Source organism: Streptopelia decaocto, assembly GCF_964273445.1.
Source record: "Streptopelia decaocto genome assembly, chromosome: 1".
Classification (NCBI taxonomy): domain Eukaryota; kingdom Metazoa; phylum Chordata; class Aves; order Columbiformes; family Columbidae; genus Streptopelia; species Streptopelia decaocto.
This window is the reverse complement of record NC_138663.1, coordinates 86,800,944-86,825,079: the sequence shown is the minus strand read 5'-3', so window position 1 is coordinate 86,825,079 and position 24,136 is coordinate 86,800,944. Positions and strand designations below refer to the sequence as shown.

The window sequence follows — 24,136 nt, the reverse complement described above, 5'->3', positions numbered from 1 at the left end:
CTTCCGGCAAAGAGCTCTCCCCGCCCGCTCCGACACACTTCCGGCCGCGGCGGAGGGTGCGGGCGCTCGGCACGTGCGGCGGACGCTGCCGCTCTCAGCACTTTCCCCCTGTGGCGCCATGGGGCTCACCCGGCAGTACCTGCGGTACGAGCCGGCCGCGCTCTTCGGGCTGGTGGCCAGCGCCAGGGGCAACGCGGTTTTCGTGGCGCTACGCGGCGAGCGGGGCCGTTACGTGGCCGTGCCCGCCTGCGAGCACGTCTTCGTCTGGGACACGCGGAAAGGAGAGAAGGTGAGACCGGGGCCCTGCCGGGGAGGGCTGATGAGGAGCCGAGGGGTGTGCGCGCGTGTGTGCGCGCGTGTGTGCGCGCGTGTGTGCGCGCGTGTGTGCGCGCGTGTGTGCGCGCGTGTGTGCGCGCGTGTGTGCGCGCGTGTGTGCGCGCGTGTGTGCGCGCGGTGGACGATTTTGGACCGCCTGGAGCAAAGCTGCCTGTGGTAGTGGGTCGCGTTTTAAGGGACTTGTCGCCCTCCAGCTTCCCCCCTTTTCTGTGGTCTGGGCACGGCCTGGGGTTTGCTTGTGGTGCGACTCTGCAGCTCTGGGTGCGCCCTGGCTGAATCTCACTGCCGATCCGGTAAGGTTCGCCTTTGGCTGAATCTCACTGCCGATCCGCTGAGGTTCACCTTTGGTTCCTTAGCTGGGGAGGAGTAATTACTGCCACAGCGACTGCAAAGTTGTTCACTGTTTACCTGGCGACCACAGTAGTGCTGTGAGAGAGTTCTAGGGTGAAACAGCCATGTGGAGTTTGTATTTTGCCTCTGGAACTGGGCTTCCAATGTGGAAGTTGTATCCTATAGCAGATTTGTGAGCTGTAACTTAAGGACTTACTTTGTCGCATGTTTCTTCCGGTCGGATGCTGAAGTCATTGTAAGTAGTACTGTCCACCACAAACTGAATTCAGAATTTGCTTTACAGCTCCTACAGTGGTGACTGCTGGCATGTTGTTTGGAGGTGTTTTATCATTCTCAACTAATAATGCAGTCAGTGGAAAAGCAGCTGTTCCCTATACCTGAAAAAGCAAGAGAGGATGGGTCAGGAAGAAGCTTTCATACTTCACTCTCAAACAATATTCCTTTAAGTGCCATAGGCACTTAAAATGCAGGGGCAGAAATTTGGGCTTCTAAGTTCTAAGTTTCATTGTGCACTGGTTTCCTGTTTGTTTATGAGAAATTCTGGCTGCTGTCAGCTTTGTAAAATGGGGCTAATGACACTGTATTCAGCACAGAAAGCTGAAAAAATGAACTTCTAAAGAGACAGAAGTGCTTAGTTGGAAGTCAGTTGAAAAACTGAGTGTATTCTTTCTGCTCTGTAGGTATCTGGTTCTGACATGCCATTTATCCACTTTATATGTGTTTTGTCTCCTAAAAAACACAGGTTCTTATCCTTAAGGGTCTCAAGCAGGAGGTCAGTTACCTCTGCCCCTCTCCGGATGGGTTGCACTTGGCTGTTGGGTATGAAGATGGATCAATTCGTGTCTTCAGCCTCCTAAGTGGAGAAGCAAATATCACTTTCAATGGACACAAAGCTGCAGTTACAGCCCTGCAGTATGACCATCTGGGTGGACGACTGGTATCTGGCTCAAAGGTGAGGGTTAGAATCATAGAACAGTTTGGGCTGGAAGGGACCTTCAAAGCTCATCTAGTCCAAACCCCTGCAATGAGCAGGGACATCTTCAACTAGATCAGGTTGCTCAGAGCCCCATCCAGCCTGGCCTTGAATGTCTCCAGGGCTGGGGCATCTACCACCTCTCTGGGCAACCTGTGCCAGTGTTTCACCACTCTCACTGTAAACAATTTCTTCCTCATGTCTAGCCTGAATCTCCCTTCCTTTGGTTTAAAAACATTACCCCTTGTCCTATTGCAACAGGTTCCAGATTATAGGTCTGGCAGACAAGCCCTTTCTTAGAGATGTTCCATGAGAAGGCTGATGTGCACTGAGGCGTTTGGTATTTTAAGTGCCTGTAGCCAGAGGATGACAGTGGGAAGTGTTAGGGCTGCAAGACAGCAATGGAGTTGGGGAGCCCAGGGCGGGGAGAGCAGCAGGGGCTGCAGGGGAGGAGTAGGGTATTAGTAGAGCTGTTAAAGGTGAAGAAGCTCGTGAGGTCAGAAGTAGCAAAAGTGACTCAAGCCAGGGCAGAGGTGCTTTGATTCATCTGAGTGTGCCTTTGGGGAAGGAATCTAATTTGCCTTAATCTTCCCTGGCATTCAAATTCAGAATGAGAAAGTGTGCTCTGGGGTAGTCTTCTCAGTCTCATAGCAGAGGTAGAGGTTCTGCAGAGACAAATGTCAGTCCCTTGGCATTTGTTTTGTCTTTTCCAGGACACAGATGTCATTGTGTGGGATGTCATCAATGAGAGTGGTCTCTACCGGCTGAGAGGACACAAGGATGCTGTTACTCAAGTTCTTTTCTTGAAGGAGAAGAACCTGTTGGTCACCAGGTGAGCCAGATTAAGTGTAGTGGTCAATCAGGAAAGCAGCCTTGGTTTTACTTGCGTTTTAGACATCCTAGGTGCTGCAGCCATTTGTGTTTTCCTTCTTAACTCATGATATCTCACAATCAGCAGCATCTTCAAATATGATTTTGTCACATCCACATACTTAAGTCTGGTGTGTGGATCCAAATGTGGTAAGTGAAACCCAAATGATTATCCTGAAAAGCAGTGTTTGGAAAAGGGTTTAGCTTACTGTTAAATACAGCAACTTAGAATTCTTGTAACAAGGAATAGTGATAATATATTCATTATGGTTGTGACCGTTTTTGCTGTTTATCTTGAAAAATTAAGCATATGTACCTTCTGTATGTGTAATTCACACAGCAAAGTGACAGAAAATTTGCTTCCTAGTAACCTGTGATTATAGTAAATTATTGAAAGATGCTAGATTTTTTTAATTGGTTTTTAGTTATTCAACGTGAACTGCTAGTTGACTGTATCCCTTTAATGATAAATGATTAACAGAAGATACTATTGCTGAAATATCAGTTAATAATTTTTTATTTATTAATGTGTCATCTAATAATGTAATAGAAAAGTGCATGCAATCAGTTCAATGTAAAATCTGAACAAATTTCTTGTGTATTTTGTTGTTTCAAATGGAAAAAGTAGTGTTTTGTTGTTTTGGTAGATGGTGCCTGTTTCTTAATGCAATTTCAGGTCTTTGCAGGTCAACTTTAGAAATGATTTTTAATTCTCTCAGTAGTTAAATTGAGATAAGAATTCCTCTCGTTTTAAGAAAAACAGGGTAGAGATGTTATCCTGTTTTTTTGGAGATGCAAAGTTTTGCTTCCATTAGATTTTTTTTTTTTTTTTTTCCCTGAGCAGTCAATGGCAGTCCTTTGTGTACAGATTTTTTTGTGAAATTTTCTTATGTTCAGTTTACAAATACCCTTGGATGCTATGTAACAAAAGAGATTGATTAACAATAAATATCACTTGTAAGCAGAATTTTTCTCTCCTGAGGGAGCTTGCTAATGGAACAAGTTTTATATTTTGATTTATATTTTGATTTAATTAAAATTTATTGAGGAATATAGTCTCCAACAAAGTTACCCCAAAATTAAAAAAAAAAAAAAAAGTATTAATTGTTGTAGGATGTACTGAAAGAATCTGTATAAATGCTTGAAGTACTTTTCTTGTGTGCTCTTATAGTATTGGAATAGCATAATAGAGCCAGAATTGTGTTTTCAGGGAGATCTAATCCTGTGAGGGCTGTGAAGGACTGAAGCAGCTGTAATTCTCTGTTAGGAGAAGCAGCTCCAAATCACTGCTCAAAGTGAAGGCACCTGCTTTTCTTGCAGCCTGGTCCATGCTAGGGCATGGCACAGGTTGAGAGTGTGGAGGGGAGTTCGAGGGGACAGCTTTAGGATTGATTGGCAATTTGCACTCATTGCTGTCCTCCTAAGTAAAGAGTGTTGTTCTCACCCTAAATAGGCAAGAAAGGAGGCTGTGTGATGCTGGGGTTTGCGGCTGAATCCAGAGGAGGAAGCAGTTTTCAATGACTTGCTAGATACTTTTTTGCAGCACCTTTGTATTCCTATATTTTGTCCTTGCAGAGCTTGCGAAATTCAGTATCTAAGCAGCTGCTCTGTGATGTTGTGGCATGTTTTAGATTTTTTGTATTTCTGCCACTTTGCTAAGCATGTGAGCTCTGGCAATCTTTCTTCATGCCTTGAGCTTTTCTTTTTCAGTGGCAAAGACACATTGGTGAAATGGTGGGATCTGGATACTCAGCATTGCTTCAAGACTCTGGTTGGACACCGTACCGAGGTAAAGAGGATGTGTGGGGAGCTGTTGGAGTGGAGGGGATTTGGATTACATGTCATGGCTTACTTTGTGCTTTCTCTGCTCTCAGGAGTTGTAAGCTGTCACTGCGATATGTTTTGCTTGTCATTAGGCTTTAGGGATGAGCAAAGGAGAAACTTCCCAACTTTCCAGGAGCTGTCATCAACATGCAGTGGGTGACAGTTCCAATACAGATGTCCCCGGAGGAAGTCCTGGCTAGATCGAATACCTTCTTGATTTCCATTTAAATAAATAAATTAAAGAAGGAACCATAAACCAATTGCTCACATTGTGCCTCTGGACAGGTTTGGGGGATGGCTTTGATATCTGAAGAGAAGCGTCTGATCACTGGGAGTGCTGATAGTGAGCTGAGAGTATGGGATATCACGTACATCCAGGAGGTAAGATATTCCCTCTGTAACACCTCACAGTCTTGCCCAGCTGCTTGTCTTTGGACTAAAATGGGACTGGAACATGCTAAATCCGATTGATGTTTTGGGAAACAGAGCCAAAGCAGTGTCTTTCCTGTCTGAGGGGTCCAGAATCTGCTCTTGGGATAGACTTCGCTGTTTTTGTGTTTTGAGCTTTCAAGTGAAGCTGTGAGTGTTCCCAGAACAAGATTTCCAGAGTGTGTCAGATCTTCTTACCTTCTGGCTTATGGCTAGAGAAGACAGGCTTGCGGGTGGATGATAAACAGGGTTCGGACATGGAGTGTTTGGGGCCTGCAGGTGTGCTGTAGGACGCTCCGTTGTTGCTGTGTACACTAACCACTTGTTCATCCAGGGAAATGAAGTGTGATACAAACCAGAACACTGTAATGGTTTAAGGTACTCCTCTGGGTTTTTAATCTGTGAACAGGTAAAAGACCCTGATGAGCCAGAATCCAAGAAAAGCAAAGGGTCTTCACCTGGAGCAGAAGAAAACACTGAAGAGGATGAGACCCTAGAGCTGGATGAGCATCCTGAGGAAGTAAGCTCAGTTTTCCATACTGTCTTTGGGATGGTGTAGCTAACCCCATTTGCATGATGCTGCTTGCAGAGCCAGGAGGAGTTTGAGTCACTCAACACATTGCTTCTCTGTATTTGGTTTATACCCTGAGTGTCATATTTAGCCTGTTAGGGAATATGTGGTAATTCTTGTCTTGCTGTCCCATCTACCTAGAGAACATCAGCAGAACTATGTGTGCCAAGACACATACACATAATTCCCCACTGAAAGCTTTTTCTTTGCCTTGGGTTTTGGGGGACTAGCAAGTGTTTGAAGTTGGACAGAGCTACCAGAGTTCTTCCATTGAACAACAAAGGAATAAAATAATTACTAGCTGGTTGGCAGTGGCTGAGTTCAGTGCTGTTGCTCAGCTTTGCAGATCAGTAGCGCAAGCTGAGAGGTCAGAGTAACCACAATGAAATATGGTGTGAGATTTGATTGTGGAAAGCCATTCCCACTTGTGCTGGTGGTGGAGACTTTACTGAATCTGCTTTTCCAGTGGAACTTTCTGGGGTTCTGCTCAAATTTCAGACTGCTTGTAGTTATGGTAGATACCTGACCTTGTTAAATACTTTTCCAACTTCCTCTCCAGAGGATGTCTCTCCCTTCGGCCACCTGTTTAAGAGTTTCCATTCTCACCTTCTCTGCCTCTTCTGACAGAGGAACTGAGCTCTTCTGCTTTTGTAGCATAAAAATTCAGCTCTGTCTCATAAATGGCTATGGTTTTCCAATAAAGTTATTCTTCCAGTGAGGCTGTTGATTATTTTCAGCTAAAATGCGACAAAATATAGGGGGGGTGAGCCTGTAGCTCACGCAAATGCTTGTTTCATCCCAAGATTATCCTTGCTAGCTGTTCTATCAGGACCCTGTAGGTTCATTTCCTCCTCTTCTCCTCCTGAATTCCCTTGCCAGTAGGTTTCTGAGTTTGCTTGAGAAGATCTCTTGACCTTTCATACCAAAGTTCTGCTCCTTCTTTCCTTATAGCGCCTCATAAAGTGCAGCAAAGTTGGATCTATCATGCGGGAAGGGAGAGACCGAGTGGTTACTCTGGGCACAGACCGAACAGGCAAGGTTTTGGCCTGCCATGTAAGTAATGGGGGGCTCTGCTATTGAGTTGTAGAGGAGACTATCAGAGACCTTGGATAGTTTCTATGAGAGCCAGCCAGGGCTTTGTGTGCCTTTGACTTTGTTTGCTCTGTCTCTAGGGAACTGATGCTGTTTTGGAAGTGTTCTCTGTCCTTTCTGAAGAGGAAGTCCAAAAGAAATTGGAAAAGAAAATGAAGAAAGCAAAGAAAAAAGCCAAGTAAGCATTCATTTGGATGTATTTGGATGCTGTCTGTGTCCAGAGAGCTGTTAGAAAAGCCATTCAGCAGCATGGCATAGTGGTTGAACTCCAAGCTACTGGTCATGCTGTGTTAGCTGTTGTATTTTGGAGTCACTGTTCCTGTGCATCCTTGTTGCTTGTCTGAGCAACACTACTTTCAGAGACTAATTGAATACCTTTCTTTTTGAGTCTTTCCCTTGCAAAAAAAAAAAAAAAATTCTAGTGTGTGCAAAAGAATGGATATAAAATGGGTTTTTCAGAGCTACTCACTTATACCTCACATTCATATTTACACTGCTTCGTACATCAAATAAAGACCTTGACAGGACATGCGGGAGTGAGAGTTTTATCTGAGAAGTTAGTGACTCTGATACCTCATCTCCTGTTTTACAGCTGGTAGAGATAGAGGTGAGAGCTTTCTTAATGTTTACTTCCTGTTAAGTGTCTCTCTCAGTATCCTGGCATTTAACAGATGACTCACACAGCCCTTATGGAGAGGTCTGGCTCCAGGGTAGGAAACTGAAGCATAGGGCCTCTAAATCTGGAGATCCACTTTGACAATGGTTGAGGACTTTGAGTGAGTGGTAGGAGATGAGCAGAAGCCGATCTCCCTCTCAAACACAGCTTTCTGTTTTGTATTGATCTTTCTAAAATACCTTTCTCGAGTGCTTTGGCTCCAGAGAAGGTTGCCCTTTTTAGGAAAGTTTGTCTCTTTAGTAGTCTGCATACCACCATGAACTTCACTGTGTCATCCTGTTCTTCAATGTAGTTAGCACCACAGGATAAAAAGGCAGCTGTTTTCAGCAGGCTAAGTGATTTTCTTTTGTTATTCTCCATCTCTGTGTTAGTTTGAGTTGGCTGTGCTGGGTTATTTGACTCTCCTCCATTATCTGATGTTTCTAGACAGAACTCTGAAGAGGAGCCTGAAGGGATTGTGGAGCTGAGCCTGCAGGAGGAGATTCAGCGGGTCACTAACATCAGAGCTTCTTCTAAAATCAAGTGAGTGGAAAGCCTGTTGTTGAGGCTGAGTTGTGGTTATGCAGCTACTTGAGGAGAGCTCTGCACAGCTCAGTATAGGGAGAGGTAGAAAAAGTTTTCCCCTCGACACCTGTTCAGCTTGAAGCTGGGGAGAGGCCTACCGTGGTCTCTAGTCCATTCACTCATCTTCCACAAGTGCTTCATTTCTTGCACACTTCTGTGGCTTACTGTGCATTTATTTGTGGCCTGCACTCTTGTCTATGTTCCTCTTTATCACTTGTTCTTGATATTTGATCATGCCTACATTTTGTCTTATTACCCCTGTGTACAGCTCTGTTTTTGTCTAATCAAACAGGTCATTTGACTTGATTCTCTCTCCAAAAGGAGAGCTGAAGATTGTACTGCTGCTCCAGAACAACATCGTTGAGTCATACCACCTGAACCTGTCAGCACAAGTCCCACAGGCTGTCCGTGCATCCAAGATAACCATTGGAGGCCACCGCAGTGATGTCAGGACGTTGGCTTTTAGCTCTGACAACATTGCCATTCTCTCAGCAGCTGCAGAGTCCATAAAGATTTGGAACAGGTACGCAGTCCAGCTGTGTCAGTCCCCTCACCCTGTGTGTGTCAGTCTCCCAGAACTTAGAGATGCTGTGTTCAGAGAGGCCGTGATAAGAAAGAAAGGCCAATGGGGAAATATAAAATAGTGAATGAAGTAAAGGAAGTAAATACAAGACTCTTTCACTTCTTATTAGGCAAACTGAGAAGCTATAGAGGTAAAACTGCATAATTAACTCATTGAATTTGATGCTGTAAAGCAGCACTGAGGCTAAATTTAGTGGCAGGTATGGAAAAACAGATCTCTAACGTAAAGGTCATATGAAGCAGTCCAGTATAGACTGTATTTTCTTTTTTTTTTCCTAACTAACAGAGCTACTAACTGTTACCCTAAACTAGCTACTGCGTGTTCCTTAAGGAACATGTGGATTTCTTGGCGTCTTATCTGAAGGATATAGTATAAGACTAAGTAGGCTACTGTTTCGATCTAGGGTGTTGTTCCAGTGTGTCCTGCGTGCTGTTGATTTCACGCTCTGTTTCCTTTGAGTGTGCTGTCTTATACTTCTCCCTCCTCTCCTGAATGACAGGAATTGCTGTTGGAGAACAGGAGCTATGTCCTTGCTCATAACAGCAATAAGTTGGGGTGGCGGACTACATAATGACCTATTTTTTATGGAAAATGTTCTTAGCGGTAATGCTAGATAGCATTTGGGTCATAGCACAGTGGCGGTATATCTTCTGGCCCCAGCTGAAAAGACAGCTGTGGGCAGAGGCCACTCTGGACTATGTCTCATTTGGTGGGCCAGATTTTGTGTGTGATAAGAGGTTTTGGGCTCTGCCTTTGTTCACAGATCAACCTTGCAGTGTATCCGGACAATGGATTGTGAGTATGCACTCTGCTCGCTCTTTGTCCCAGGAGATCGGCAGGTCATCGTTGGCACCAAGGTAAATAGCGTCCTTCTGCACTCCAGATAAGGTGGCCTTACAGAAAATGCATTGCATCACTCTGTTTCAGGTGTAAAAACATCTCTGTCAGAGAGAGGTTCTGCTCTGTTCCCAAACTCTGTGTAGCTTCTGTGGCTTTACATGGACAGCTGGGGAGAGCTTTGGGAAGTCCCTGATGGAGACCACGACTTTGGCATCTGTGTGTAACAGCCATCTAAGGAAACTGGCTGTTTTGGAGATGGGTGTCAGGAGCACTCTTCTGCTCAGAGCTGTCAAGGCCTGCAGGGTTCAGCTTGTGCTCTTTAGAAATGAGTGTCCAGCCCAGAGCCCACAAATGGAGCAAGGCCTGGTCACTGCTGGAATTTCACCTCTGGTAGCTCAGACATTTTGCCTCTTGTCTGCTTTGAGCTGTTTTTCTCTTTGCCATTCCTGAGACACCTTCCTAGCCTCTGAGGCTCAGGTCTGTTTGCAGATGTGATTAACACTCTATAAGGTGTTCCTAAAGTGTGTTTTGAAGGCGGAGGGGCTGATTTGTCCTCTAGTGTGTCTTTCTTCCCAGACAGGAAAGCTGCAGCTGTATGACCTGGCTTCTGGGAGTCTGATGGAGACACTTAATGCTCATGATGGGGCGGTGTGGTCAATTGCTCTTTCACCAGACCAGGTAACTCAGCCACCTTTCTAAGTATCACCTGTTGTGCGTCTTTTCATGTAGCTCCTTCCTATAGTGCCGTGTTTGCAGTACTTACAGGAACATGGGAACCTCTCATCTGGGAATGCAGAGGGTGCAGCTGATACCATCTAAGGACTTTAGCTGTGGATACATGCACAGCTTGATGAAATATCTGTCAAGTTGTGTGGCACGTGGCAATGAGTCTTTGGATTGGGTGGGACGATCCTCATCACCTCATCTGGCTGCTGCATGATTGCAAACACTTGGACTTCCCTGGTGGAGTCCATGTTTGCAGCAATACATACCTTGTGGATGTGTTCCAACTGTGGAGAGCTTCAGCCCCTTGTAACCTGCTGCAGTGGCTGTTTATCCTTGTTAAATTTTCTGCTCCTTTGTCTGCTGGATTAAAGGTCTCATAACATAGTGATGTTTTTTCTTTGTGTTGCACTGTTGTGGAATGACCAAATCACCTTCCCCATCTATCTGATGGTCATGAAGCTGAACTTCTGTCAGTGCAGGATGTGTTTTCAAGGCTCTAAATTCTTCTCATGGTACTTTAAGTTACTGTAGTGTTTTTTTTTGCTGGTGACCCCAGGATCTGGGTATGCTCTGTGATAGGGAATATACCAGGGCCTTTTGAATCCGTCCAAGGACTGACTTAGCTCTTTTGGTGATAGCTCTGCAGTGCGAACATGTAGTCAGATAATAATCTGCTATGTCCCTCAAAGCCCATTTTGGGGCACTGCTTTGCAGAAGGCATCTCTGTGGGGCTTAGATCCTTGCTTCCGAATGGATAAATCAATGTTTTGGTCTTTTTCAGATAGATTGAATATCTCTGACATTATATAGATACATTTAATTGGTTATTTTTCTGATAATCCGGAAAATCTATAAGCAGCATAGTGTCAAGTTATTAGGTATCTCTCATTTAAAATTAAGCTTTGAAACCTCTTGGCTAGTCTTTAATCCATGGAGTATGTGCTCTATTGAACTATATTATACTGGTTTTGTAATGAAAGTGTAACACAAGACCAAGAGGCATGCCTTGCATGAGCAACACTTGTTACTATTATCAACTACATCTTTAATCTTAAGGAAAAGGATAATACCAAGTCAAATTAATTTTCCAGGAGCTTGTTTCTCCATATTCAGTTCACTTTGTTTGATGGAAACTCCAGTTACCTGTTACTTATTACAGGCCTGCCCATTTACTCTGAATTCCAGTGTTACTAAGGGAGATCCAGGAAGAAACTAATGTATTTTCAAAGTTGCTGAGAATGGGCATTGAGAGTTTAGAGAGTACCTCATTCTGCTCTGCTGTTGGATTTGGGGGATCTGAACCACTGATTTATAAATGCGTGACATAGGTAGCTGCTTTTTGACAGCCTTGTGAGTTTTTTGGAACAGTTTTTCATCACTGTCTTGTCATGTGATTATGGTACATGGCTTTTCCCTGGGCACAACAGATGAGGAATGTTTACTGAGCATTGCTATTTAGTAGTCTCATACTTCCCTCTAGAAATGGGTCAGAACTACTGAAAAGACTTATTTTTTTTAATGTTCCCATTTTACATGCACACACACTATTTGGCCTAACCACCCAGGCTGTAGTAATCTGTTTGTGTCTTTTTGTTTGTATGAGTTTTGCTCCGTTACCACAGTTCAGGTATATACTGGTTTCTGTCACTTTCCATTTTCTTCTGTTTATTTTGTATGCCTTTGTTATTCTTCTTACATGGTTATGTTGCACTAGAAGCTGGAGTGGTTTTTAGTGGAATCAAAACCATAGCAAGTAATAACCTGCCTCAGATTCGTTCACCCTATGGATTAAAACATATGGGATAGATTTTACCCGTATTCTTAATGTAAAAGGGATAACGTTGAACTGTTCTTCCTTTAGAAGGCTGTGCTTGTTGGGTGTTGGTAAGGTGTTGTGTGATCCAGTAACAGTGAGAGTGTCAACTTGCCCGCAAAATGCATGCACATCATTACCTAGAGCTGAGACGACTGCTTTCAGTCCCAAAGTTTAAGTCCATGTCTTGATTTACTTTGGGAGTCTTTGTCTGAGACCCCCTTGAGCTTTTGAAATGGTTGTTACTCAGCCAATGGCTAATGCATGCTTCAGCCAGAGCAAGTGCTCCTGGTGGTGTCCATGTAATCATTAATACTGTAAGAATGTGGGACATTTCAAAAACCTCCTTGTGCGTTGACAGTTTCTTGCTGTAGAATTTCTTTGGGCTATAGCAAAACCAGTTTCATGATAAATTTTTGTTTTCCCCTGCAGCGTGGCGTTGTGACAGGAGGTGCTGATAAATGTGTCAAGTTCTGGGAGTTTGAGCTTGTGAAGGATGAGAGCAGTATTCAGAAAAGGTAAGAAAATAAACCTTTCTAGACTACATTCGGCTGCAGTTTCCATTGTCAGTGATGGATGCTTTGGCCTGTGCTGTGCACTGTAAAAAGTGCCCATGACATGTGCGTGGAACACATGGAGAAGAGTGTGACTTCAGTGTTGTTTTGTGAAGGTCTGAGCTTAGCTGGGAAAGGGCACTTGCCACATTCTGGTCCCTTACTTGTGAGTTTAGCCTCTGATCAGGATGGGCATCCAGATCATTAAGCAGTAAATTTAGTGGTGAATTTTATCAGCCTGCAGTGCTGTGCTTATTCTTGTTCAAGTCCTAATGAGAAATGCGATTCTGCATGTTATAATAGAATTAACTTGTTTTTCCAGTGTGCAATGTGGGAGTTGTATTCATGCCTCTTCCCAACTTGTTTGTTTGGGATAACAATTGTTTTTTTCCTCTTCTTGTTGCCAGGCTTTCCATGAAACATGTGCGTGTTTTGCAGCTGGATGAAGATGTTCTCTGTGTGCGATACAGCCCCAACCAGAAACTTCTGGCTGTCTCTTTACTGGATTGCACTGTGAAGATTTTCTACGTTGACACACTCAAGGTACATGACCAAATGGGTTGTGAGACTGTGCAAGAATGATGTAATTGTAGCCTGTCAGGAAATGTTATATATTTATTGTAGGACATTAGTGAGAATCAAAGAGAGACCATGCATCCCAGGTCACATGCCTGTTTACTAGCAAACCTGACAGAACCATGTCTGGCCCACACTGGGGAGGAGATCCATTTTTCATCTGGAAAGTGTTGTGAAACTGCTGGGTGACAAGGTTCACTCTAAATCCCATGGGCATGGTGGTACTCAGAGCTGCGAGGCACTGCGAGGGTGGGCATGGATGTGTCACACGTGTCATTAAATAGGGCATAGCAGAGTCAAAGCCTGAGGGAGGAAAATCTTCCTGAGAGCAGTATATGGTGGTTTTATGAGTTGTGTATTAGCGCGTGAATGTTAGGGAATGACACAGGGACAGAGCAGCATTGACAGACACACGAAGAAAAACAGAGATAAATGCCACAGGCAGTGGTGATCAACACCAGAGTTAACTCACCTTGCTTGAGTACTTCCACCCTCATCTCGGTTCTGGCATCGTGGCCCTGCTGCTGTGTTTGGGCTAAGAATGAAAGTGGGGCAGTGCTAGAAAGACAGAGCTCCTGAGGCAGAGCAGAAGTAGCCTGGAACTTGAGAATTTTGCACACCTCTATCCAGCATGTCTAACTGTTGTACCTTGCTTCTGCTTCAGTTTTTCCTCTCTCTGTATGGACACAAGCTGCCAGTGCTGTGTATGGACATCTCCTATGTAAGTATCATTGAGGCTTTATGTGAGGTGGGACTATGGTGATATGGATGACTCTAAGAACCTCTGCTGGCAGCAAGGCTTCTAGGATAATGCTTGCTTGTCACCTCCTTGCTCCTGACTTAGCCATTTCTTGATGTGACATAGCAAGCCCCTCCTTATCCCACAGTCCTGTGCTCTCTGGGAGGGGTCATGGAGTAGTGGTCAAAACAGAACTGATCAGGGCATTTTGTGAGTGAGTGGAGATCAAAATGCTGTGGGGGTTCCATACACTTATCTGAAAATGTACAGCCTGCTCTTGTGAAATTCTGAACTGTGTGAGAGGAACTCTTTGTCAGTGGGAGCAGAGAGCAGGTGTTGAAGTGGAGCAGCCTCTTCATGCTTTTTAGTTCTTGGGCTGCATCTTGCTCTGGGGTGTCCTTGGAATAAGGCTCATTGGAAGCCAAAAATGTCAAGATATACCTAAGGTCTTAAATGCCTGCAGAGGTTCAGAAAAGACCACGGGTGCTGTCAGTACCACAAGCATGAGCCAACTGGTGAGAGGAAGTGGAAGGATCAAGAAGGCAAGTTCCAGGAGCCACGCATGTGTCTACTTTAGCACTGGTTCAACAGTAATTCCTCATGGTGCTGCCAGGCAGCTACCCACTCCCTCCTCTCTCTTTGTTGCTCTGTAGGATGGGACTCTAATTGCAACCGGCTCTGCTGACAGGAATGTGAAGATTTGGGGCTTGGATTTTGGGGATTGTCATCGCTCTCTCTTTGCCCATGATGACAGGTCAGTCAAATCCTACAGCATCTCTGGGCTGTGAGATATCTTACCTCCAAGGTTTTGTGATCCAGCAAGGACCATTTTGTCTGGCATACAATGGGGGGAAGTCTGCAGTGTTTCCCAAATGGATGAATTTGATTGAGCCTTTTTCCCTTCCAGTGTGATGTATCTGCAGTTTGTGGCGAAATCCCATCTGTTCTTCACAGCTGGGAAGGACAGCAAGATTAAGCAGTGGGATGCAGATAAATTTGAGCACATCCAGACACTGGAGGTAGGAAGTTTTAGAGAGTGTTGACAGGAAGCATTATGCCTGCATGAGCAGTACTTTACTCAGGGGCTGGGAGCTGGGTGGTGTTCATGTCTTACTTCTGTCCACCATGCAGGGGCATCACCAGGAGGTGTGGTGTTTGGCACTGAGTCCCAATGGAGACTACGTAGTGTCAGCATCCCATGACAAGTCCCTGCGCCTCTGGGAAAGGACAAGGGAGCCACTTATTTTGGAAGAGGAGAGGGAGATGGTGAGAGTTGCATCCTTCATGCCAAGACAACTTCCAGACTTATTTTCTCTCTAACAGGCAGATTTCTCATTTTTCACTGTGGAGGAGTCTGGCTCCATGCTTGGTAGACTTGCTTGTTACTACCTCCACAGGCTGGTGTTGAGGTGCCCAGGGTTGACTGCTGTTTTTTGCATGATGAGACTGTTGCTGTGAGCTGCCTGGGGACGGCACCACAGATGTTGCTGGTCCTCTTCTGTCTGTACTGCGTTGAAGATGTCTGTCTGACTCTGCTTCTCTTCTCTTCTGCTTCCCAGACTTTCCTCTATAGCTGTGCTTTTCTATAGGTCTGCTGGCTACATCCTTTGAGCTTCTCTTAAGCTTTTGCGCTCTTTTCAACTCAAACATGCTTTGGAGCCAGTTCAGCAGGTGGCTGTTGTGGAGTGATGGAGAGCTTTGCTCCTATTAAATGCAGTTTGTCTTGATTTCCTCTTTTCTAACTGTGAGAGGTCAATCCTGTCTCAAGCAGGCCCCAGAGCTCAGGGATGCTGGAAGAAGCCCCATCTACTCCATTTGAGCACATATTGTGAGGAATCATAGACTCACAGGAGAACTTGTGTGGGAAAGAAACTCTGGGGATATCTAGTCCAACCCCTTGCTCACTGCCAGATAACCCTGAAGCTGTATCAGACTGCTCAGGGAGTTGCTTTGATTCATTAACATTGCCAAGGAGGGGGATTTTCCAGGCTGTGTGAGCACCTGTTCCAGTGCTTGAAGCACCCTTGGGGTTGGGGGGAAGCATTTGTTTCATGTATCCAATTGGAAATGCCCTTGGAACAATTTGTAACTCTTGTTTTTTCACCATGTCCCTCAGAGGACTCTAGCTCTGTCTCCGCTTTTTAAAGTAGTTCTCAAAGCACAATGGGGGAAGGGTATAGAAACATGCAGAAGAATAAGTGATTGGGAAACCTGCAGTAATGTCTTTTTTCATCCCAGCCTGTTTTCAGAGAGCAGGGGTGAGCCACAGCCAATATCTTGATGCCCAGTGGTTGGGGTGATATGAATGATGGTGGTAAAAGTACAGAGACAGCTCCTTTTCCAGATGCCAGAAAAGTGTGTTGTGGGTCAAGTTTGAGTAACAAGGTGGGCAGAATGCACCAGTAGTGAATTACATGCTGATGGGGCCCTATTCATGTGAGAGACACTAGACAGGAGGCTCTTTCCTCCTGCAGGCTGGGACCAACCTGGGATTTTTCTAGTCTTATTTCTTCTGTGCTACCAGGTGGAAGGTCTGGTGCTGACTTGCAGCTCTCTCTCAGCTTTGTGGGCTAAGGGTTGTTCCTGCATACAGAGCAGATACCTTGATTTCTGTATGGGAGATTCTGGAGTTCTCTGTGGGGTTGGGACAAGTGTGCATTTTACACTGGCATTGTTGATCTTTGCTGATTTATCCTGTTATGCGCTGCATGAGCTGCTGGTCCCTTGCTCGAGCAGTCTGAAAGGGACTTGTACCCTTGCTAGCTGCCAGCTCGCCTGTGCTAATATGTTGTGTTTCTATGCACTGCAGCAAAGAGAAGCAGAATATGAAGACAGCGTGGCAAAGGAAGAGCAGCCTGTGGTGAGTTGCACCATCTGAGTGTGTGTCGGTCTGACTATACAAAGTCTGGAATAACTATTTCTGTAAGAGAGACAGAGGAGGTGTCAGAGAAGACTGATAATTTTTCTGCTTTGAGGAGGTCCATGGGGGAAGGTGCTGCTGAAGCTGTGGTTCCTCCATGATGCAATTGACTCTGCTGCTTCCTACAGACAACTTCAGGAGATGGTGTGGAGCTGGCCAGACTGCTTACACAGTAGCTGTGGACACTGAAACTTTGCTGTGCTGTTGCCCTTCCTCTTTCCCAGGTTCATGTCCACACCAGCTCTGTACCAAGGCTGGGCTGCCTTCTGACAGCTGCTTCCACGTCCATGTAGTGCAGGATGGGTGGGGAAGCCTGATCCCTCTTGCTCAGATGCTTGGGTTGTGTTGCTGATTGTTTTGATGCTGGTCGGATCACTGGGCCTCTGTGGGCAGAAGAAGAGCTGTTTATCTGCCTCCCAGAGCTCAGTGTTAGCACAGTGCCTCTGATCCTGAGGAAGAGCAGTGCACTTGGGAAATCCTCTATTCCCCCACATAAATGATGAGTATAGGGAACGGAGCTGATGTTATTTTTTTAGTATGGACTGTGGCAGTGTGCAGGGGGTGCCTGTGTATCAGCTGCAGAAGGAGGGAGCTGCAAACTTTGTATTTTGTAGGTGGCTGGAGAGACGCAAGGAGAGACAGGGCTGGCAGGAAAGAAGACTATTGAAACCATCAAAGCGGTAAGATTGTGTGGGTCTGACAGCATTGCTTTGTGCCTCATCAGTCTCTGAAGGAGGGGGGCTGGTCACAGGGTTGGAGCGTTAGTTTGAAGAGGAGTAACATGTGCTGTCACGTAAGGGCGGGCAGCCTCTGCCTGCAAGACAGTCTGTCCTGCTCTGCGGCCAACAGGGAGGGGTCTGACTCTGGAGAGTCACGCACCAACAATTATCTCCTCTCAAGATCTCTCCAGAGAATGAGGTGTGAGGTTCCTCTATGCAGCTTGCTCTGCCTGTCATGTGTGGGACAAACAGGGCTGCTCTTGCCCTTTGGGGTTTGCAGCCCAAAGGAGCACAAGGCAGCTGGTATGTTCTCTAGGCATCAGGCCTCTCCCCTAAGTATTGCCCAGTCCCCTTGGCATCTGTGGAAGATGGAGATGTATTGCAGTGCCTGTAAGGCGGGAGATTTCCCAGGAAGGTGTGGGGTTTGGTAATGTCATGGCTGCAGATTTCAACAGTCCAGTGCTCTTGTAAATACAGAGTAAATCCTTCATCTGGATAGCCAGAATGGCCCAACCCTGACTTGTGCCTCAAAGGGGCTCTGTTTCCTGGGGTTGGAGTTCAATGTCAACAACTGAAGCTGCAGCACAGGGCACGCAGGGCAGTGGGGAATGTGGGTGGTGTGTGACATCTTCAGGACATGATTGATGTGCTCAAGGTGGTGGCGCAGTCTAGAGTAGAGTTTGTCTTTATGAGCGAGATGTTCTGTGATGCTGTGTGCCAGCCCACCTGCTTCTCCCCCCATTTGTCCTGTTAGACTTGAGCTTTCCTTTAACTTGTCTGGTGTCACTGATGTGCTGTTTCTATGCTGCACAGGCTGAGCAGATCATGGAAGCTATCGAGCTGTATAGAGAAGAGATGGCAAAACTGAAGGAACACAAGGCCATATGCAAAGCTGCAGGAAAAGAGGTAAAAGACTGAGGAATTTACTAGTCCCAAGTGTGCGAGTGTGTCCTTCTAGCTCTGTCATATGGGTGGAAAGGCTCAGCATGCAGATAAAATCAGGGCAGCTGGACACAGCAAAGATTTGATGAAATCTTTTGGAGAACAAGATTGCACTGTGCCCTGGGGCATGGTTAGTGGTATGTTCTTTCTTTATGCTTCAAGTCACAGTAGGATGTAAGTTTTGTGATATAAGTGGGAAAAGTGACAAGAAGTGGAAGAAAATTTATATATGTCTGAGTTAGTCATATGTGTCTGAGAATGAGGTTGTCTGGTGGCTGCAAATGAAGCCTTCAGTGATATTCTGGGGAGGGTGGAAGTGAAGGAATTGCAGGAAGATGCTTGATAAAAGCTCTCTTCTACTGTGGGTTAAAGTTTTCTCTGGGAATATGTATTTGTACACACACTCCTGCCTTATTCTAACCCATTCTGTGTCTTCAGGTTCCCTATCCTGTCAATCCCATCCTCCGTGCCTATGGAAACGTTACGGTAAGTGAATGCCCAGGCCACAGGCCATGGGACATTCTCAGCTGGAACAGGGCTGTTTGGTTTGCTGGCTGAGCCAAAACACTGGGTTGCTGTGGGGAGGGAGAGCTATGTGGTTCAACTTGAAATTAAAACCTGGCACTTCTTCTTGTGCAGAGCGAATACGGTTTGGGGTTTTTGTATTTATTTTTCAATGTCTTGCATGTGTGTTACAGAAGTTTAACCCCATGAGGGTTAAGCATAACTCAGGTGGTAGGCATGACCTTATCGTGTACCTTACCATGAGCCAGCAGTTTACAGTATTTTCTGAGATAAGGGAAAGCTAGTTCAAACTTTTCCTGTGCCTAAGGGCACATCTTCCTGCTGTCAGGAGGGTGCAGTTGCCAGGCTATAGCATATTCCAGAGGAGCTGTGCCATCTTACACAAAATATCTGAGCATCCACTGGAGTGTGTAATTAAGAACCCATGTCGCTGTGCCCCCCCACCATGCGACGTTAGTAAGCACTTACAGAGCTCTTCTCTCTCTCTGTGAATACATGCATATTTAATTGCAAGTAAATAGATTGAACAGGGGCCAATGACAATCCTATGGCTCAGTAGCTAGCAATTTATTTGAAGGTGAGTGACTTTTGATTGAATCCCACTGTACAGAGAAGGGAATTTGAACCTGTTTCCAAAGCCCTGGAAGAATGTCCAAGTGATAGGCCTCTGGGTAAAAACATATTTGCAAGTTACGACATGTCCTATTATGTGGTGAACTGACCACGATGACCATTCAGTATGTCAGACCATGAACAAAAATGCTTCATGTACTGACAGTCTCTTATTCTATTTCTTGGGAGGGGCTGGCTTTGCTTGTAGAACCCCTGTCCCAATGTACCTATTTGGTTGTCTTGACTCCAGAAGCAGGACCTAGAAGCACGTGAAGGTTTCCTCACCCTAAATCTCTGCCTGTACAGCTGTAACCACAGCAGGGCAGCTCTGAGTGAGGCAGGGCTGTGTTGTAGCTACCAGGGTTTATTTCTATGGCATTGGTACAGCACTTAACTGATTCAGTTTCTATTCAAAAAGAATTTACATTGGGAAGGTTCTGTATGGTAGTTAAATGTCCAGGTATTGCAAGCCAGAGCTGGTGCCTTTACCCGCTTATGTCGTGCTAGTACACAAGCATTTTCACTAAACTTTGAGAATTTTTGACTACACAAAATACACACATATGGATGCACGGATTTAATTAATAAATAAAAGTCCACCACTCTGAGCAGATTAATTTTGGTTTTCCTGGTTTGTTCCAATGTACACTCCTAGACTGCATTTTTAATTCCCCTTGTTTTTTCATTCTCCTTTTTTCTGAGGAGTATGTCAATGCCAGATGAAACAGCCCTTTGTCTTCCTTCTAACCACCTTCAATCACTATACAAGAAGAGCCCTTCTGTCCCTTTCTCCATCATTGTAGGTATATGTAATTATAAGTTGGATGGACTGAACAGAAGTGGCTGAAATCCTAAGACTTAGTAGTTAGGCACTTTTCTTTGGCAATTCCTAGCTCTGGTCTGCATCTACCAAGCATTTTCAACAGACAAACAGGAGTGGCAGGAATTAAGTCTTTGGGAAATGAGTTTGTGTAAGGTTTTATATGTATAATTTGTCTGTTTCCCCAAGCTTTTTATCCAGTTTGTACAGGCTTCGTTGAACTGAATATGAGATAATTTAACTAGTTGAATATAAATTGGATTTTCCACAATATTCTTCAACAATTTAGATTATCCTGAGAAGGCTGGGTTTATGTTTAGTGAAGAGAGAACTTCCCAGACTGGCGGCGGATTGAAGCTGAAGGGGTTTCCTCTTCCATCTCAGAAGATTAGGTTGTGTTTTTAACTGGGTGAAGTGGATCTTAAGGCACATATTTATCCCAGAATGTGTTTTGATATGCAGAGCTGGTGTCTTTCCTCTCTTACAGCCTTCTGCATATGTGCTAGAAGTTTTCAAGAAGGTCAAGTCGAGGTGAGTCCCAAGAGCCTTATTGCTGAACAGGTTTGTGACCAAATATTGGATTTCTGGCCCAGGACTGGCAGGGGTCCTGGGTGGTCTTTTTTGCTGGGTATGGGCAAAGCTTGAGAGTCTGGGGTTGCTGTCCTTGGCAGCCTCTTTTAGAGCATGCATGGAGCTGGGGAATGGAAGTTGTTCCTTTCATGGGGAGTGCTGGATGAAGCTTGTGTATGTGAGTTAGCTGCTTGGAGATGCACATCTATGTGAAGAGCAGCTTGGGGATGCTGTGTAAGCAAGACTGTGTGCCTGCTCCCTGTGCCAGAAGATGTCTGCTGGCAGGGGCTCTAGTCCATGCAGCTGCACTGTTCTTTGTGGGCAGTCACAGACCAGCAGTGCTGAACGCTTAGCACAGCTTTTGTAGCAGGGCCTTCCTATACGGAAGTTTTTCCTACTCATCTATAGCAGTGCAGTGGCTGAGACTAATGGTTCTGTCCCTTTGCTTTCTCCTTAGTGAGCTGGAAGAGTCTCTCCTGGTGCTGCCCTTCTCCTACGTCCCTGACCTGCTGAAACTCTTCAATGAATATATTCACCTGGGTTCAGATATTGAACTCCTGTGCCGAGCTCTCCTCTTCCTGCTCAAGTGAGTCTTTCATCTGCCCAGACTGATCTGCCAGTCTTAGTTCATTTGCTGTTGCTGTTCAGAACCTGGATGCGAAGAAGCCCTGACAGGTCTCTCTGGTCAGTGGTGGACATGCTGGTTCCTCTGGGCCCCTCGTGCTGGTGCATGTTGTGGACTCACTTTGTGCTGTGAACGTGAACAGAGAGGTGCTCCTTGCTCCTGCACTGTGAGACCGTGCTTTCGGATAGCATAGAGCTGGGGAAAAATCCTGTTTGCTGTGCTGCAAAGATGATGTGTTTTGCTGTGAATGCATGTAGCATATGAGTGTGGGGAAAATTTGGACTTCCTCGTACATCTCTGAGTCTGAAGCTCTTGGGAAGCATCACTGGGAATAAAGATGTGGTCTCTGCAGGAGATGTGGAGTCACTGCAGCCTGCAGCAAATGGTGTGTGGGAATGGACTGATCAGGTGCAGAGTGCTGATGTGACCAGATAGAGTTGCTGGTCCTGGTCCCCCCAGTCTCATTGGTATGAAAGATCCTGCATCAAGGCTGAAATGGCACCATTCACTGGCACAGTCATTATGAAGCCTGTTCCCTCAGAGGATACCTCAGATAGACGTTCCCCTTGAACCACTGTATGTTAAAGAGAAACTTCAGATAATAGCTTTTCTGGATAAATCTACTTATTTCTGTCTTGTCTGGGGAGGCCTGCCTTAAAAAAGTCCTGTGTCTAGGATATACAGAGGCTCAGGAGAAGGGCTGTCTGATGTTTCTAAGAATCATGTTGCAATACGTTGTCTGCTTTCTTCCCAGGATACATTTTGGGCAGATCACAAGCAACCATATGCTGGTGACAGTGATAGAAAATCTGAAGAAAACCACCATCTCCAGAGTCAGTGAGGCCCGGGTGAGTGTTGCAGCCTCCCCTTTGCCAGAATCTGCAATAACAGGATGGACCAATATCTGGAAGCACATGTTGTCTGTGGTGTCCGGTAGGAAAGTTGGTTAGGGGTCTGAGTCTGTTTCACCTTCCTACTGTACAAATAGGTTTGCATTTTCCTTATGTTCTTCCTGATGTGAGACTAGCGAGTGATGATCCTGCACTCGTGCTTCCTCATTTATTCTTGGTTTTCTTTGATGTATATACAAGGTGTTTTAAAAAGATGGACCAAATTTTAACTGAACAGGACCTGAAATTGGGTCCATCTTTTGGAAACACCCTGTTTTGGGGCTTTGGCTTGCTAGTTTCCGAATATGTAGGGGGTAAATAAACCCTTTAGTTTTCTTGGGCATTTCAGTGGGATAATACTCCCTCAAATAGTGCAGACTATGCTGGTATCTTCTCAGAGGCAACTTCAGGTATCTGCCAGCAAGTTGTCTTTCAGAAAATACAATGGATTATAGCTGCTCTGAAGAGAGAACTGTGGAGAATATGGTGCAGGACTGATTGTCCTCCTATTCAGAGGAAGCTGACATTTAAATAATGCTGCTTTATTTATATCTGTGGATTGTCTTGCTTTCATCCTGTCTCAGTAGAGGGCAGCCAGTGCAGGACCCTCTGCTTGAGAGGACCCTCAGGCTTGAGATGTGCCCAACAGTGTGGTGCTGGTCTATCTCTACAGGATGTCCTGGGATTCAACATGGCAGGGCTCCAGTACCTGAAGAGGGAAATTGAGGCCAAGGATGAAGTGACATTTTTTGCTGATGCTACTGACCGTTTTGAGGAGAAGAAGAGGAAGAGGAAGAAGAAAGAGAAGATGATTCTTGCAGTGCTCTAGCATTTACTGCCCAAGACCCAGAGCACCTGGATGGGGTCATGTAACCTCAGTGCTGGCCATGGGAGTGTTCTTGTGGCTGAACATCTCTGATGATGTTTGGTGACTGGGACAAAGTCTGTGCCCTCCCCATGTGGCACAACCCAGCATATAACCCCGACCCAGAATGCTTGTCTCTGAGATGAACACTCTGCAGCCTGCTGCACATATATGCATTTGAACTGTTTCTGAGTTGTCTGTCAAAGGCCCATGCTTTTCATCCAGTGGAATGCCTGTTTGAAACGGAATAGATTTCTCCTATGGAAGAGGTCGGCTCATTCTGGCAGTGTTTTAGCTGGATGAACTGAATCCAGCACATGGACTGCCTATGGGACTATGCCCTATCCAGGGAGGGCAGCTGGTGAGATGTTATGCTGTTTTGATACCTGCTGGTGGTTTGTGGCTGTGCTGAGAGCCTCTGGGCAAAGCTATGTGACTTCTGCCAAAGCATGAGAACTTGGTCTACAGCCACTTGCTTTTTAGTGGGATGGGGAAAAACATGGCTACACTCTATTAAAGGCATATTTACACTCTATTAAAGGCATATTTATATATGCTTTATAAGACAACTTTGTTCATGGAGTTTTGTCCTCATGTTTCTCTAGTAAAGTCTCAACTGCCTTGCCCTGTGTGTCAGTTCTCAAAGGATATGTTTTTTTTTTCAGAGAATAAAATCTGTGGGAGCAAATTAAAGGGCTGGCGTCTGGGACTGTGCTATTCCATAGAGCTGGCAGACTGAGCATGAGAAGCCTGGGTTGTTTCAAATGTACTTGCTCCAGTTTTTAGAAATTGCACTGAATTGTTGCAATGTTGTAGTGCCCTGTATCAGACAAAATTACGTATTTTCACAGTGGGGGCAATAGGGCAGGATAAAGCGAACAAGTCTCTGCTGCTGTTGGCAAGTTATTAGTTTGTAGTATACTCTTTCTTTTTTTAGCAATAATCACAGGTTTGGTGTATACGGTGGGGGCTGATTCTGGGTAGTTTGTTGACAGTTTGACTTATAGGTCTGACTTGGATACTTAAAGCCAGACTTATTTCTAACTTGAGCTTCATATGGACTTTTAATTGCATCCAAGCTGTGATGGACTACTGTCTTGGGTTCTCTATTATCAACAATTACACACAATG

The 24,136-nt window shown here is 45.3% G+C and overlaps 1 protein-coding gene across 1 annotated transcript; it reads left to right on the top strand.

The window, feature by feature from the left end:
- The first annotated feature begins 31 nt into the window (after window positions 1-31).
- On the top strand, window positions 32-23,524 carry WDR3 (WD repeat domain 3). The gene is made up of 26 exons (XM_082074450.1): window positions 32-289; window positions 1,430-1,639; window positions 2,374-2,492; window positions 4,241-4,319; window positions 4,640-4,735; window positions 5,193-5,303; window positions 6,306-6,407; window positions 6,527-6,624; window positions 7,549-7,644; window positions 7,979-8,209; window positions 9,033-9,126; window positions 9,686-9,787; window positions 12,081-12,166; window positions 12,610-12,745; window positions 13,443-13,499; window positions 14,171-14,271; window positions 14,425-14,536; window positions 14,649-14,783; window positions 16,327-16,377; window positions 17,052-17,117; window positions 17,970-18,062; window positions 18,537-18,584; window positions 20,543-20,586; window positions 21,083-21,211; window positions 22,005-22,098; window positions 22,814-23,524. The coding sequence occupies exons 1-26, from the start codon at window positions 119-121 to the stop codon at window positions 22,967-22,969; spliced, it is 2,817 nt and encodes a 938-aa protein (XP_081930576.1). The 5' UTR covers window positions 32-118; the 3' UTR covers window positions 22,970-23,524.
- Window positions 23,525-24,136: the final 612 nt, after the last annotated feature.

What these genes read in the sequence shown, in the direction of transcription:
- WDR3 (XM_082074450.1), top strand. Translation starts at nt 119, where the DNA reads ATGGGGCTCACCCGGCAGTACCTGCGGTACGAGCCGGCCGCGCTCTTC. An exon ending in AGAGCTTCTTCTAAAATCAA is followed by an intron (nt 7,645 to 7,978) that starts GTGAGTGGAAAG and finishes CTAATCAAACAG; the next exon opens with GTCATTTGACTTGATTCTCT. An exon ending in CTCTTTGCCCATGATGACAG is followed by an intron (nt 14,272 to 14,424) that starts GTCAGTCAAATC and finishes TTTCCCTTCCAG; the next exon opens with TGTGATGTATCTGCAGTTTG.